Source organism: Rhinatrema bivittatum, chromosome 2 (assembly GCF_901001135.1).
Source record: "Rhinatrema bivittatum chromosome 2, aRhiBiv1.1, whole genome shotgun sequence".
NCBI lineage: Eukaryota > Metazoa > Chordata > Amphibia > Gymnophiona > Rhinatrematidae > Rhinatrema > Rhinatrema bivittatum.
This window is the reverse complement of record NC_042616.1, coordinates 687,590,071-687,607,312: the sequence shown is the minus strand read 5'-3', so window position 1 is coordinate 687,607,312 and position 17,242 is coordinate 687,590,071. Positions and strand designations below refer to the sequence as shown.

At 45.5% G+C, this 17,242-nt stretch overlaps 1 protein-coding gene across 1 annotated transcript in view; it reads right to left on the bottom strand.

Moving 5' to 3' along the window:
- The window catches only part of LOC115083391, a 65,793-nt gene extending 51,186 nt beyond the window's left edge, over window positions 1-14,607 (bottom strand). Inside the window, exons 1-2 of the mRNA XM_029587196.1 lie at window positions 14,467-14,607; window positions 11,711-13,071 (exon numbers count right to left, since the gene is read on the bottom strand). Coding sequence (XP_029443056.1) covers window positions 11,711-12,739 — 1,029 coding nt within the window. The 5' untranslated portion in view covers window positions 12,740-13,071; window positions 14,467-14,607. The remainder of the gene's footprint in view (window positions 1-11,710; window positions 13,072-14,466) is intronic.
- Window positions 14,608-17,242: the final 2,635 nt, after the last annotated feature.

Sequence of the window (17,242 nt, the reverse complement as noted above, 5' to 3'; positions counted from 1 at the left end):
TCACCAAAACATAGGGGATTAGCAAGGTTTTCAAACTCACTTGACCCAAGCTTGTTGATTAACTACAAATGAAATAGAACTAAATTAATGTCATGGTGTAAAGGTGTTAACTTTTCAACACAAACATACAATAATGTGCCAAAACATACTAAAACTTTTGCAAAATTACATTTTAACAACTTGTAAGGGTGAATCATAACATTTCAAAGATATTCCCCCAGAGAGATGTAAGAGAAGTGAAGGACACAGAAGAAAAAAAAAAAGAAGCTGCTCAGGAACCTATTTTGAATGGCTAAAGTGGGAGCATCCAGTTACAAGGGAACTCTAAGGCAATGAAGCACATCCAAAGTCCACCACAGGGTTCATGGTCAGTCTCAGGGATTATTCCCTTTCCTCTCCTGGCTATAAATAACCTATTAATGTTACTGTATCTACTATTCATTTAAATCGAATTGTAATCCACCTTGAGGACATTTTTTCGTATGAGGAGAGATATCAAATGTTTATAAATAAATAAATAATCAAAGGTACTGAAACTTAAGGCAGTCTAGTTTCCATTGGCTGGCAGGCTCAGAATAGAAGAACAGATTCTAGGACTGGATAGTTAGCCAAAAGAAAAATGGTCAGTAGAAATCCTCTGTGAGTTATAGTTTACTGGCCCTCAGCTTTTGTTTGGTACACCCTCGACAACATTCAGCAATAAAGCATGTTGATATCTTTACATTCTGTACAACAAAAACAGCACTGACCTTTCTTCCAGAGTGCCACACAGAAAATGCTAGAATATATTTTCTTCAGACAGTACAGTATATTATATCAAGTAACCCACAGGGAAAGTGTCAAAAATGTTGTTCTAAAATCCAGATTCAACTCTTGACAGTACTGTACAATGGCATAAATATGCCCAACACAATACTACAATAATGTACAAGACTATAGAAACCTTTCATGCAACATTATATTTACCCAGTTTTATCTGTATAGCATACAAGATAAGTCAATTAAAAACAAAGTGTGCCTATTATTTCTTCTATTGTGGAACACATTATACCTTACAATAATATTTTATTTATCAGAAGTATCTATATATACCTATGGGATAAAAATCTGTGTGGCATTTTAAAAAGTAATTTTGATCTTGTTTTTAATTATTGGTGATTGTTTCAAATATTTCACAATGTTCTCTACTAAACATTGAATCATACTAATTTGGAGGGACTTGATCTAACATACTTAAAACACCTGTGAAGAAATGTAAAAAAAACCGAAAAAAGTAAAAAAACACAACTGTATAAGAACACAAAACATCTAGTTTGGCAGCAAAACATCATCTGAATAACTAGCAGTCGAGATGCATGAAATAATCAAAAATGATCTTGGAACAACATTTAATTAAATTTGTCCGATTGCTACAGTGCATTACTGTACATCAGCAGAGAAATAAGTGAATCTATTGGATGTAGTCAGCACAGAATCCACAGCCTCAGTAATCATGCCAGGCAAAGGTAAGCTTTCTATTCTCTAAATGAAATCCCAAATACTAAACAAGCACAGCACAGTTTTCAATTTATAGTCAATCTATGATTTTTGTTCAGCCACAAACAAGTCCATCCATACACTTGTCCGCATTCAAAGAGGCTTTTACATCAAGCTCTGTAGGGTGCAATGTCTCAGTATCATACTGGACAGATTAGTGAGCAGAAAGCCTTTGATTTTCCTTCATGCTGGCTTTCTAAAAGAACCAAAACTCTACTGGGGACATCCTAATAGTTTCTGTGGTACTTGTGAGATTTATTTTGTTTCTTATCAGGCAAAATGTATTCTACGTAGTATTCAAACGCCTTCTGTATTGGTATATTAAGAAAGTTAGACAAATTTGATTTGGAAGTACAATCAGTTTAAAAATATATATAAGGAAATCTCGACTGCATCTTCAAAAAAAAAAATAAAGAAAAGAAAAGCCTCACAACATAGTTATGAAATTCATTATATAACCACAATGTATATTTTGGTAGTAAAAATCAAAGCAGGTACTTTTCTAACTACCAAACAGCACTTTAATATTTAGGTAGAATGCTAAGCTTTATGCCTACTCCATGCCCTCTAAACCCTAATGCTCTCAGCACTTCATTTGCCTCTTCAGCTTCAATGATACAGTTTCGCTTGTCTATTTCTAGATAAATTATCAGTGGGAGATCTGTCACGGTCATTTTTCTTCTATTACAGAAATCCGTCTCTTTCAAGACTGGGCTCTTACAGATTCTGTCCAGAAGTGCCGTTAATAGAGAGTGATAGTTTCCTTCCAGTACCGAACTCTCTGTGGCCCTCACGGAAAGTAACTGCTTTACCAATCCAGTGAATTAATAATCCTAAGGAATGGAAAAAACATTCCTAGAACGAGGTCCTGTGGTCTAGTATAAGCCCAAAGAGCATCCATTCCGATTTGTTCGTATTCTTACTGGAGCAGGAAATTCAATAACTGGAAGGAAAATTACTGTTTCTTTGGAAGCACTCTTTAACAGGTCTTTTAACACCAGCTTCCAAAATGGTCAAAGAGCCCTTTAATCTGATTCAGTTCTGAACAGTCTAAAGCTGCCCACTTTTTACTCTCTGTATGTACATTTACACGAAACCTAGACCTATACAAGCCAGTATTTTTTAACCAGTCATTTCTTCCTAAAAATAGATTAGATAGATAGACAGACAGATAGGATCAACGGACATCCCGAGCTTTTAAAACCAGGTCTCCCATCCTGACACACACTCTTCCGCTTGCACAACTAGCGGCACGAGTCGCCCTGTCACTTTAACAGATTGTCGCAAGCCCAAAGCCATAAAGAAGCACAAGGAATTTGGTTGCTTTTTTTTTTTTTTTTTTGCTTCATTTTATTTGCAGGATCGGGCTGCTGCGAATGTAAACGTCTGCTGTAATTGCAACGAGTGGAAACGCCTACAAGGAGATGAAGTACCTGCACTGGGAGCTGCTCGGTTGTTCATCTTCCGTTGACAAGGAAACCAAACCGCACTTCCTTTTTCCAGAGAAACCTTCCAGTGCCATCATTTGAAAATGCACACACCGTTTTTTTTTATATCATAAAATCATTGCGAGTAGTTAAAAAAAAGTAAAATGTGCAAAAGTCAAGGCAATTTTAAGGGAGGGGAGGGGGAAAAAAAGCAAGAATTTCAAAATGATCACAGAAACAAGCTGCAAGAAAAGTTTCACGTTATAATGGATTTAAAATCCAGAAGAAAAACTGCAGTTGCACTGGGGCTCAAAAAGGAAAGAAAAAGAAAATTAACGTCTTGCTTAGAGGTTTGCACTAGATCTGCAAGACCACAAACTCTTGTAAACACCGCTGCTGCAAAATGCATCGCAAATGCCATTTCTACAAAAAGAAACACCAGAAAAAGGTATACAAAAAGAGTTAGAAACATGCCTTTCTGTAAAAATGCATACATCGCCTCTCAATAAAACCAGTTGCACATTTTCGTTGGACTGCAAGTATTTCCCAGTGACTGCCGCCACTGACTCACAGACACAGCACCTTTACACAGTACCATCGCATGCCATAAAAACTTGTATTCAGAAAAAAAAAAAGCTAAAAACCATGCTTCAGCTCCCATTTTAAACAATAATGAAAGAAGTAAAAAAAAAAATAATTAAAAAAAAGACAAAAAAGACAAGAATGCCACTGAAAAGGTACTCACCGAGAGGGAGTAAAATGTTGGAATAAAAATGAGATTTAGTATAAAATACAGTATGGCGGTGGAAGAAGGAATGAAGCGCTTTTCTCGCAGTCTCTTGCTTCGGGCACTGACACGTGACTCGGGGCCAGGCGGCCTCGCAGGCAGTGCAAAGAAAGAAAGGAAGGGGGAAAGCCCAGCGGAGCCCAACTCTAGTCACCGGCGCCCAGACTGGCGCCCGCAGCACACGCGGCCGGGGAAGCAGGTGCAGGCGCTCTCAAAGCGACGCGCGGGCTCTCACTCTGCCACGCGCCGCGCGCACCACATAAGAGCGCAGGAGGGAGGGAGAGGGGGGGGGGGGAGGAGGAGGAGGCAGGCGCGTGCTGGCATGTGCTAGAGATCCGCGATAGCAGTCGCAGTCTGAGAATGGAGAAGAAAAAAAAAAAAACACACACAGCTGGGATTTTAGAAGAACCCTAACTCAAAAGTTAGAGTTTCTTCGTATAGGTAATTATATACTCTGTTCACCCCCTTTAGGTTTAGACGACTTTATTGTTATTGTTATTATCAAATCGCTATACAGTCAGGCAGATAAACGACCAGAGAAAGTGTCAGATCTACACTATGCAATGAAACAAGCGGGAAAGGAAGAAGATGAGAATTTCAAAATTGGTACAGGTCTATTAAAATATGTTTTTATTCTTTTCTTCGGTTGTTTATTGCGAATGGGTTCAGGAAGAATTGTGAGGGTTTTGCAGATAGGAAAGGAGCAGGTGAGGCTGGCGTGCAGTGGGAAGGTGACTATTTTTAGTTGGAAATTGATCCCCCAAAGTTTCCTGTCTGTTTTTTGTTGTTTTTTTTTTGGGGGGGGGGGGGGGGGGGTGTTATCGATATTTCGAAGTTAGTTGTGCTCATCAAAGTAAACCAAATGAGTTTCTGTTCCAACGGTAGGCTGTCCCGTCTTGGAGTGCCACGAAGGGGTTTGGGTTTGAGGATATCCACAATGACTATGTATGAGGTATATCTGCATGCACGCCACCATTATATGCAAATGTATTTATGATTGTGGGTATCCTAAAAACCAGAACTGTTTGTTGCAATCCAAGACTGGAGTTGCCTACCTCTAGTCTATACAGTGTGTAGAAAGAAGTCAATGGAAGAACCTTTTCAATCCTGAAGAATCAGGATACTCCAGTTTCCCTAGTTGGGTTTTCAGGCAAGCCAGAATGACTGCATGTGATACATTGCATATGATGAGTCTCCAGTGCTTGCAGATTTATCTCATACATAGTCATTGTGGATATTCTGAAAACCTGACTGACTGGGAAGCCCTGGAACTTTATTGTGAATGTTAAAATTAAGCCTTACTTTCTATGGCTATGCTATACTTCTTTCACAAAGCTAGACATAAATGCTTTATTAATGGAAGAATGATTACTATGTTATACCATACTTTGCACCCATCAAAGGGTCACTCTCTGTTTTTAAGAGTTATAAGCTATTTTGGAAAGCAGACTTAGTGATCCTATTGGAGAAACTGGAGTATATTACATTTTCAAAGACCAACAAAAAAAAGTTAGTACATAAGCTGTAGAGGTCTCACAGATATTTAAGATGTCTGAAAAAAATGATCTGTTAGGGTTTCAAAGTTCCCTGCCACAGCAGCTTTTTTTGTTGTTCCTTTAACGTGTACTTCCCCCCCCCCCCCCCACTCCCCAGCTAATTTAAAGAGATAATTTCCATGAAATCTGAATACTTTGAAACTTCAAATAATGTATAAAGAAGCAAATACGCAAGGCTTGCAATTCTCTAGTGACTACAGTTTTGTGTTATTTCCTTAATTGAAAGGTTTATGGTAATTTTTGCTATAAATTACCACATAGTTTATTTCCTCCTGACAGGCAATACAGCACAATAGCCAGCTAGTGTCCTTTTTACTGCTGCCTCACAATAGTACATGGCATTACAGTGCATTTTGTGTATTACACTGCAGACTGCCATAACTCTGGCACGCCGTAGCTCACGGCCGACCGCCCCTCCCACCCTTGACCACACGACAACAGAGTAGGTAAACCAAGATAACTTTTATTAAGTGGAAGAAACGGCCACAGCCAAAATTAACATTATACATTATTACTTTATATTGCGGCAGCTTAAACGCCACGCCCTCACCGGTACCTTCTTGTTCTTCCCACCCCAATGCTTTTTTGGAGACGGCAGCCCTCCATCCTTCCGCTCCGTGAAGGTGGTATACCATTGGCACCCTGCTCCGTGAATGCCAATCCCGCCTTCCGCTCCGTGAAGGGGAACACCCGCCACTGGCATCCCGCTCCGTGAACGCCTCCGTGGCTACTGCCGCTCCGTGCAGTATTCTGCCGCCTCCTCCCACCCCTGGCCTTGCGGGCCGCGGTTATTGCTTTTGCCAGGCCTTCATTGGGCCACCCCCAGACCGGCCATTATCTCGGTCTCCGCCATGCTTAGTTATTTGCCAGGCCTTCATTGGGCCACCCCCAGACCGGCCATTATCTCGGTCTCCGCCATGCTTAGTTATTTGCCAGGCCTTCATTGGGCCACCCCCAGACCGGCCATTATCTCGGTCTCCGCCATGCTTAGTTATTTGCCAGGCCTTCATTGGGCCACCCCCAGACCGGCCATTATCTCGGTCTCCGCCATGCTTAGTTATATCCATGCCCCCGCTTTCCCCCTATGCAAAGTCCTTGGTGCAGTGCTCCTCCCCTTCCCCCTCCCCCAACACCAAAAACTTCCCCTCTATGCAGCGATACATCCCCTTATGCTCCGGTGAGGGCACCCGCTGTTCCTTTTGTTATGGCTGTGACGACTTATCCCCCCAATCCCAGTGCCCCCTTGCGCTGTGGGGTGGTGGGAGGGTTGCTCTCGATTCCAGGCTGCAAATGTGCTCCCCCCACCCCACCTCTAAGTACCTGAGCTCAGAGACGCCGCCTTCCTTGTCTCATTGGCTCATGCTCAGGTTTGAACTGGCCCTTAATCCTATTGTCCGCCCCTCTCCGCACCTAGCCTAGCTCCCTTGAGCTGTGCCCCCCTCCCTCTTGCCTACTGCACGTCTGCCCAGTTATACGGCCCTTGCCTCGAGAGGCAGGGCCTACTTAACTCTGGCACGCCGTAGCTCACGGCCGACCGCCCCTCCCACCCTTGACCACACGACAACAGAGTAGGTAAACCAAGATAACTTTTATTAAGTGGAAGAAACGGCCACAGCCAAAATTAACATTATTACTTTATATTGCGGCAGCTTAAACGCCATTGGCATTAGCTAAATGCCACGCCCTCACCGGTACCTTCTTGTTCTTCCCACCCCAATGCTTTTTTGGAGACGGCAGCCCTCCATCCTTCCGTTCCGTGAAGGTGGTATACCATTGGCACCCCGCTCCGTGAATGCCAATCCCGCCTTCCGCTCCGTGAAGGGGAACACCCGCTACTGGCATCCCGCTCCGTGAACGCCTCCGTGGCTACTGCCGCTCCGTGCAGTATTCTGCCGCCTCCTCCCACCCCTGGCCTTGCGGGCCGCGGTTATTGCTTTTGCCAGGCCTTCATTGGGCCACCCCCAGACCGGCCATTATCTCGGTCTCCGCCATGCTTAGTTATTTGCCAGGCCTTCATTGGGCCACCCCCGACCGGCCATTATCTCGGTCTCCGCCATGCTTAGTTATATCCATGCCCCCGCTTTCCCCCTATGCAAAGTCCTTGGTGCTGTGCTCCTCCCCTTCCCCAACACCAAAAACTTCCCCTCTATGCAGCGATACATCCCCTTATGCTCCGGTGAGGGCACCCGCCAAAGTAGGAAACAGTAAAACCTTATTTGTTTCCTACCCCCACTAATTACTAAAGCTGCTGTGGCCGTTTGCAGGGCGAGGATGAAGATATCTACCCCAACGTCTGATAAGTGAACCCCATCCGGCCTATACATGCCTGAACATGAGAGCGAAATATCATCATGCTTGATGACATATCCCCCTATAGCTCTCAACCACGTCCCCACTTCTTTGTTCAATTTGCGCCTGCTTTTTTCGATGGCTTTATGCGACCTCGCGTCCCTCCATACCAATCGGGGGATAATGTGGGACCACACCAATACCACGGCTGGCCATATAGCCTTAATTGCAGTCAAGTCCTTCTTGGTCGTGATTATTAAGTCAATGTTTTTGACTGCGACCAAATCGTTACCGCCCAAATGACAGATGATAATATCAGGCTGTGGTAGTTGCCTGGCGTATTGGAGGATGCAAGGTATTAGTTGGACCCACCTCATCCCTCGTTTGCCGAGCCAGAATAAGCTGGCCTTGCTACGCGGTATGCCCATCTGCTCGCTGGAGGTCTTTTTCTTGGTTCTAATGTGCGCCCAATAAATGTACGAGTGCCCCATGATCCATATCACTTTCGCGCTCCCCGCTGACGAGTCTATGATGGACAAAATAAAACGGTTATGTGTAACAGGACAGTAAATATATACTTTATATGTTTCCCAGTGAAACTGTTCATTGGGCTGTCTGGTTATTGGGTCGTATGTATGTTTTGAATTTACCGGATTTCCACCGCCCTAGCGCCTTAATTTGATCTTCGCTTAAACCGCTGCTGCTGGCGAAGGATGCTGCGCCTATTCGGAATGAATGTGTGTGATAAGCTCCCACGTCTTCCCCTATCTTTTCCAAGCCTTTGCGTAGTATACTGATAAACTGGTAACGCGATAGCGCGTTGCCATCTTTGTGTTTTAGAAAGGGCCCTCCCCCCAGCAGGCGTAATTTGAGGTATTCTGTTGTAGCCCTTACGGGGCATATCTCCCCCGTATGAGCCGGGTATAATGTAATCCAGCGACCTACTGCCCGTTGATCAGTTTTTGCTCGCCTGAGAAAGATCTGTACTGTCTCCTTAACCAGCCTTATGTTTTCTATCAGGAGACCCCCATCCGATGCCCTGGTGGTCACCTTTGCCCTCGGGATAAGCTCGCTGTTTCTAAATGCACCAAAGAACATTAGTGAAAAAGCCACGGTTCATAGCTTTACCTCATAATTGTCCCAAACTAGGCTGGGGAGCTCCTTTACCAGTGCTTGTAGCAGCATTGGTGTGATAGGCTTTCTGGCGTCCCTTCTAACTGGTTCTTGTCTCCGCCAACCCTCTAATATCTTTTTTATGAGAAAGGAGTTGCTAATTGTGCCTATACCCCATAGTTTGGAGACGAAAACAATAGCAGCTACATGTTGCCCTGCCTGTGCTCTTGATACCCCCGAGTTCTTGAGGTAGAGCAAGAACTCTGTTACATTTCTCTCTGTCATTACATTTCTCTCTGTCATTGTCCCCTGAACTTGCGTGTTATTTGATTGGCAAAATTTTTGGAACAAGCTCCAGCCGCGTGCATATGCTCTCCCCGTACTCTCTGCCAGAGCCGATCTCCATATGGAGGCGATTCCGGGCGCCCTAATTCCCAAATCCGAGGAGGGACGCGATAAGGTTGATGCTCTGCTTCCGGGGCCAGGAATCTGAAACGAGACCACTGACAACGAGACAATGCATCAGCGATGCCGTTAGCTTCCCTCGGAACGTACTTAGCCTTAAAGACCAGGTTAATGCGCAGGCAGAGCAGTACTAAATCCCGCAATAGCCTAATGACCCTAGGGGAGTGAGCGGTGAGAGAATTTATCGCCTGTACAACCGCCATGTTGTCTGACCAAAAAACCACTCTTCTGTTGTGGAAACATGCTTTCCACATGTGTATTGCTGCAACAATGGGGAACAATTCGAGAAAAGTGATGTCTGAGTAAACCCATGGCTTCCCACTGTACTTGCCATCATTCCACGCACCATTTCCCAGCCAGATAGGCCCCAAATCCAGCGCTCCCCGCTGCGTCGGTGTAGAGCTGCAGCTCCCTATTGGTCATGATTGGATCCCTCCAAACTGTCCGCCCATTATATTCCCCTAGGAATGTCTTCCATACTATGAGGTCCTCCCTGAGCTCCTTGGTGATTCTAATGAAATGATGGCTCCTGCAAATACCTGCTGTGGCTTGGGACAATCTTCTAATGAAGGGGCGACCCATGGGCATGATCTTGCAAGCGAAATTGAGGTGACCAATGAGTGACTGCATTTGTTTTAGCGTGATTGTTCGGTAGTAGATATGTTGGCGCGTAACGCTTCTAGTTTTGCGGGCGGTAGGCATGTGACCATTTGCAGAGTATCAATTTCGATACCGAGAAATGACAATTTTTGTGACTGTCCTTCTGATTTGTGCTTAGCTAGCGGAATACCTAATTCGTCAGCTTTCCGGGTGAATGCTTCGAGGGCTTGCGCACAGGCCTGTGTGTCCCTATGGCCGGTAAACAGAAAATCATCCAAATAGTGTATGATTTTCCCTTTCCCGATGTCCTGCTCTACAGCCCATTGCACAAATGTGCTAAACCTCTCAAAGTAGGCGCAAGATATAGAGCAGCCCATCGGGAGGCATTTATCGAAGTAATATTTACCTCGGAATTGAAACCCCAACAGATGGAAGCAGCTTGGATGTATTGGAAGCAAGCGGAAGGCTGATTCAATGTCGGCTTTTGCCAACCATTAGGGATGTGCAGAGCAAAATTTTATGTTCATATTTTTTATGTCCGAAAGGGGGTCCCACTTGCGGCCAATATGGACATAAAAAAAATCCAATGAGTTGGGTATATGTACATATGTGCAAAAAAAAAAAAATTTAAACCCCCTCACCCTCCTTAATCCCCCCCCCAGACTTACCACAACTCCCTGGTGATCGAGCGAGGAGGACGTCATTTCTGCAATCCTTGGCGAGAAGCATGTGACGTCGGTGGCACGTCGAGTGACGCGGCGTCACGTGATTCCCGGCTCGTTCGGCCCAAAAAGAACTTTTGGCCAGCTTGGGGGGGCCTCCTGACCCCCCCAAGCTGGCCAAAAGTTCTTTTTGGGCCGAACGAGCCGTCCGGCGCGAACGAGCCGGGAATCACGTGACGCCGACGTCACATGCTTCTCGCCAAGGATTGCAGAAATGGCGTCCTCACTCCTCGCTCCATCACCAGGGAGTTGTGGTAAGTCGGGGGGGGGGGGATTAAGGAGGGTGAGGGGGTTTATATTTTTATTTTGGCTCAACAATCGCGATTTCCCACATATCGAACATATCTATGTTCGATATGTGGGAAATCCGATCGTTTATGTCGAATCAATTTTTTAAGTAAAAAAAAAATATGAGTTGCGTTTTACTAATGCGGTCAATCCGAATGCACACCCCTACCAACCATGCCCCTTGCCCCCAATGCCTCACCATGTCTAATGCCTGGTCGAATGAGGCATAGGCGACCGAGCATGCTTCGGGGTCCAAGTAATCATTCACTGACCCACCATCTGGGAAGGATAAATGGTGAATCATTCGGAATTCCCCTGGCTCTTTTTTGGGAACCACCCCAAGAGGGGAAATCCTAAAATGAGGTAGAGGTTTGTCATTGAATGGGCCTTCCACCCTACCCATGTCGCTTTCTTTTTTGATCTTTAGTGCAATGACCTCTTCATTATTCCTCGCAGATAACAGATTCTTAGCCTCTGTGGCGGTTTCTGGCCCCATGAAAGGTATGTGAAAACCTTGGGAAAACCCTTCGTATAGCCATCTGGCCTCCTTGGGCTGATAACCCTTTAAACAGACCTGCAAGCTATGTATCTTAATGGGGGTAGGTGCTCTAATGAATTTATTGTTGCTCTGTGTGGGGGATGGTTCCTCCCCTTGAGCATTTTGTTTGAGGGTGGCCTGCACCGCATCCCATGCAGGCGTGTCTGAATTTGCAGGCAGCAGCGAATCTGCAAAAACCAGAGTTGAACAGCCTACAGATGGGAGTCCCCCCCGCCCCTAAATCTAGTGGCTTGCCCCCACCTTTGCCCTTGACGAAAGGGCTGACCTTGCCGAAATGGAAATCTTCTCGTAAAAGTATGTTGGCGAGGAGTTAACCATGTACTCGGCTGGTATGCATTGCCAGCGAAGCCAGGGACAACCTCCTGCACCTGTCGGTACGGTGTGATTTTTGAGAGCCAGAGGTCAATATCCTTGCGATCCCATTCTAAACCTGGGTTCACAGCCATATTCCTTCTGAACTGCTCATCATACTCCAACCAAGCCGTACCGCCATACATGCGATAAGAACCACAAATGACGTCCTGGTAAGCAATTAAGGAGCAACATTTTTCAGGAAATTTTTGACCTATGATGGATGACAGAATTCTGAATCCTGCTGACCAATTAGCTAGCGTCTTAGCGATGAAGGGTTTCTCCCTAGCTGAGAGTTTGCACGCTTCGTGGCATTTGGAATCGGAACCCTCCCCTTCTTTCCTGAGCAGCTCGAATATATCTACATATTCGCTGCGCCATATTTTCTCTTTTAACGCCTCTGACACATGCGCGGTTAGTGAGCCCACTGTACATGTGTATTGTGCAACGTTATTGCCATTCGTGGCTGAGCTACCAGTGGTATTGTGCCCATTGGTCCCCAGCTGACCCACCGTTGTTCCAACCACTGTAGCTGTGGCTGGGGTTGGTGTTCCAACAGCTGTAGCTGTGGCTGGGGTTGGTGTCACAAGTAAAATATCCCCCATGGGTCGTCCTGACTGCCCTGTTTCCTGTGTTGGGCTAGTGTTAGCATTACCCTGCCCATGCCAGTTATCGAAAATAGCTTTCATAGCAGCGAAAGTGTCAGTAGGAGCGCTTTGTGGCCCCAGCCACACTTCGCTGCCATTCCTTGGTGGTGGGTAACTGGGCTGTGTTGGGGGTACCTGCGCATTACCCTGGCCCCGGTTTAAATCAGGGTACTCACAGTTCTGTCCTTCTTGCGGTTGCCCGTGTTGTCCATGAGCTGTCTGTTGACGTGCTGGTGGCTGGGTGTTGCCAGCTGAACTGTTGGAGCTGCCCGCTGCACCGTGCTGTGGACCGATGGGCACTGAGCCAGGGGATGGGCTAGTGATATGCGTTAAGGCATCCAGCATTGCCTTCACCCTGTCCGTGCCATGGATAGCAGCCGCTGACAAGGTTTGGTCCATGAGCTGACGCAGCTGTCGTTCGGTAACATTGCCGAAGTTCTCTCGTGGCGGTGCTGCAGGGGGTCGGTGCTGCAGGGGTCATGCCCCGTGGAGGGGGCTGCTCCGGTACATAGCAGCCCAAATGGCTGATGCTACGCGGTTGTCGTGTGCTTGCGGATTTCCTCTTCTTATTCCTCTGTGTCTTGGTCTTACATTTTTCGACTTCTGGCGTTGCCGCGAAGTTTTCCTGCAATTTGCTTGGCTTCCGACGTGCTCGCTTGGCTGGAGCCTGAGCCTGGTCCGGCATAAGTGCGGACGGGGCAGAAGCCATAGCAAACTGAGTGGTAGCCATGCTGTGTAGACATATTAAATGGTTAGATCCCGCACAGTTTTTTTGGGGGGGGGCATATGAATAGGTAGCCAAACGTGGGTGTGCGCACACCTGCTAAGGGGGGTGGGTGGGGGAGGGGGCAAGGAGCCGGGGGGGGGGGGGGCGCACGTTTGGGCCCAGCAAGTTTGGGGGGGCTGGACGGGAATAGGATGGGGGTGGGGGCAGCCGGACTCCGTGGGGAGGTGGGAGTGCCGGCGCATGGGGGGGGGGGCCTGGGGAGTAAAAGAAAAGTAATAGTAAAAGAAAATCCTGAAAGTCCATGTGCTGACCTCCCAAAATGGCCGCTGCCATGCGCTGACCTCCCAAAATGGCCGCTGCCATGCGCTGACCTCCCAAAATGGCCGCTGCCATGCGCTGACCTCTGCTGGCAAGCCCTTCCAATAAGAACCACAATACCATGCTAAGATGTAAGCTGACCTTTCATTAATATTTTAATTTACTTTGTATAGAGCTGCATAGCGCAGCCTAAATCATATCTATCAAGCTGAGGGTCCTGTACCCCTTATAATTCAATATAAACGTGCACATGGGACAGCTGTCCCTTTAAATGGTAACCGAATACTAAATATCACCTTTAGGATTAATATAAAAAACATCCTGTTAACCTGGCTGAGCACTCAAATGCCGTACCGCTGTCCCATAGACATATCATCAGAATTCCCAACTACGGGATGCTGGCTACTTTTTAATTGTCAGATTACTTAGGTATAACAAAGCACATCCACAGGTTGTTGAGGTAGCATGGTAGACATGAAGCCTGCCCACTTCCTAGCAATTTAGAGAGCGAGGGGTAAAGCAATACATAGAAAACCTCGATTTTAAAGTAAAGCAAGCCTACAAGATCAGTGCTCTAACCACTGAGCTACCAAGCCTGCTACTGCCAGCCATGTGCTCTAACCACCTATGCATTCACCATGTGTAGACCCCTTCAATGGCATTTCTTAAGAGGCTACAAGTGAAAGATAACCAGCCCTGCACTCACTGCCCTTTCAATAAATACAGCAACATGCAGAGCAAGCATTGTGCTGAAAGCCAGCCATGAGTTCATAAAATATATATATAATAACAGGTAAAGTGTGGCCATGTGCCCATGGCATTTCACTAAATATATATTAGTTAAAATATATATAACCAGCCATGTGCTAAGGCATTTCCTTAAATAAAATAACATTCCAGGCAGAAGCAGCCATGCATTCAAAGCCTTTTCATTAAATAAAGTACTGGTAATGCAGAGCCAGTTCAATGCAAAAGGGGGGGGGGGGGGGGGGTGAGCATACCTTCCAGACCTTAGCAACACAAAATTACCATTAATATTCTCAACATTTTGCCTATCAGCCACAAACTCTTTGTACTTTACCCAATGATGTAATCAAAGAAATCGTTCCTGCTCCTATAGCTGATCTGCTCCTCTTACAGCACAGCCGTGCTGTAGGCAAAGTGAAAGTAAAAGCAAAACTGTTGTAGCACAGCCGTGCTGAGATCAGCCTGTTGCTCTCGATTCCAGGCTGCAAATGTGCTCCCCCCACCCCACCTCTAAGAACCTGAGCTCAGAGACGCCGCCTTCCTTGTCTCATTGGCTCATGCTCAGGTTTGAACTGGCCCTTAATCCTATTGTCCGCCCCTCTCCGCACCTAGCCTAGCTCCTTTGAGCTGTGCCCCCCTCCCTCTTGCCTACTGCACGTCTGCCCAGTTATACGGCCCTTGCCTCGAGAGGCAGGGCCTCCTTAAAGCTGCAGATTTGCACAGATGCACATGCAAAGAGCATTCCAATAAAGAACTTCCTCCTTTTGAATGCCCACATATTTCCCACTGGAACTTTATAGCAGTTTGTGCTGTATGTCCTTTGTGGAACTAGTTATGTGAGAATTTAGGACACTTCTACAGCTCCTTTCAGTAAAAATGCATATTTGTAGCTGATGATAATACACATTTTTCCTGTTTTGTCTATTATAAATATATTTACACATGATACTATTTGGTTTTATAATGTTTATAGTTGTAAATGTTATTTTAGTAATTGTTCTGGTTGGTTATATGTTCATTTTATTCATTTTATGAATGTTTTATCTTGTACTAGCCTTGTTTTAAGGCGATTAACAAATCTTAATAAAGATAAATATAAAGAAAGGTAAAGATGCATGTTTCAAGATTTTTCAAATGTCAAGGTGCTATATCTCCAATTGTTTTGACATTAATAGAGTGTGTTAACTTTCAATGTGTATGTTACTAGTAAAGCGAGGAATTTCGATAATATGATCATTATCTTCTGGATTTTTCACATACCATTCACATTATTCAATGCCCTACTTTACCTGTAACAAGTACCACATTTAAATGTAAAATTCTGTGTATGCAAAATTAATTATGGGGCTGATATACTAGCCTGAAATACTTTTGGTAGGTTAAAGAAAGTTTGTAAAAGTTTGCTGCAGAAGCTACTGAAATCTGAGCTCATTTGTATTATTTATAGCAAACTCTATACATACATATATAACATAGGAAATATTTTGCATGCATGTGGCCACAGTTTCGAACTTTGCACATATCTGACCATAGCAATGTATGATGCTGGCCTGAGATCCTCAGAACTGCCTTGTTGTTCAAGAGGTCACGAGGCTCACCTGAAGGCCCCCACTACATGTTTCCGAAAATCCCTGTTGGTCAATGTGGACCTCCCTGACCCTCGACCCTGACCCACTGCAAGCCTTTGCAGTTAACTAGAGCTGAAGCCGAACCCACAACCCAAGACAATCCCAACATGGTCCAACTTCGAACTCACCGCCTCCACAGAAGTAAAAAAAACATCATACAAAAAATAAACCCCGCCGCCCACCCCCTCGACCCCATACCAATTAAAACCCTGAAACTAATTCCAGAAATCATTGCCAAACCTATAGCAGATATAATCAACACATCCCTCGAACAAGGTGACTTCCCTGAAGCCCTGAAATGCGCTATCATCAAACCCATACTCAAGAAACTTCACCTTGACGCCGCAGACCCCATCAACTTTAGACCCATATCTAACCTCTCCTTCATATCGAAAATTCTTGAAAAAATTGTAAACCTTCAACTCTCTGAACACTTGGAAACCCGGAAAATACTATACCCATTTCAACATGGATTCAGAAAAACACTCAGCACGGAGACACTCCTCCTAACCCTCGCCAACACAGCACTCAGAGGCCTAGATGCCGACCAATCCTACTTACTGATATTACTGGACATATCCGCCGCTTTCGACACTATCAACCATGACATCCTCCTAACCAGACTAAGCGAAATCGGCCTAGATGGCAACACCATACAATGGTTTGGCTCTTACCTATCAAACAGATTCTACAAAGTAACACTCAACAACTATGAATCAAAGCAATTCCTCCTCTCACACGGCATTCCGCAAGGATCATCACTCTCCTCCACCCTCTTCAACATATACCTACTCCCACTCTGCAAACTTCTCACCGAGCTTCTCTTTTGATTTCAAAACTTCATTCTCCACATCATTCATCCGTTGTTCAAGCTTTTTAACATTATCTGTTATGGTATGCAGCTGTGTTATCATATTCTTATTAACAGTATTTCTTGCTTCCCATAGTGCTTCTAGGGAATAAAGTTGAGGCCTTACCAGGTCAGCAACTTGAAGCACCAAGGTCTCAGTTGTTACCTCTACAGTCTCCAGTTCAGCAGCTCCAGCAGGCTTTCTACCATTAGCCCCATGGATCTTATATTGAACCGAGTCTTCTTGCTCTAACTGCATGGGCTCCGGTAGATACCCTCCAGGGATTAGCCATTCAGGCTTCCCCTGGTCTCCTCGTCTTTGGAGCGATCTTATCTCAGCGATCTTTGGCAGGCGGTGACCTCTCTGCCAGGGACAGAGATGTCAGCAGCTCTATACTGGCTTCGGGCTCTGCTTCCCTCCGATCACCGGTCAGCGAGCTTCCCTCTCCAGCTATGGATTCACGCCGGACATGGGCATCCATAGGTCCTACAACAGAAAATACTGGGAATGCTTCCGAAGCTAAGCGCTCCCTGGCTATACGCTTCCGCGCTGAATGCGGCATACGTTCTCGAAATAATCAGCCAAGGCAGGAACGACTCGTCAGTCCTTCTTGCTATGCTGCTATCTTGGG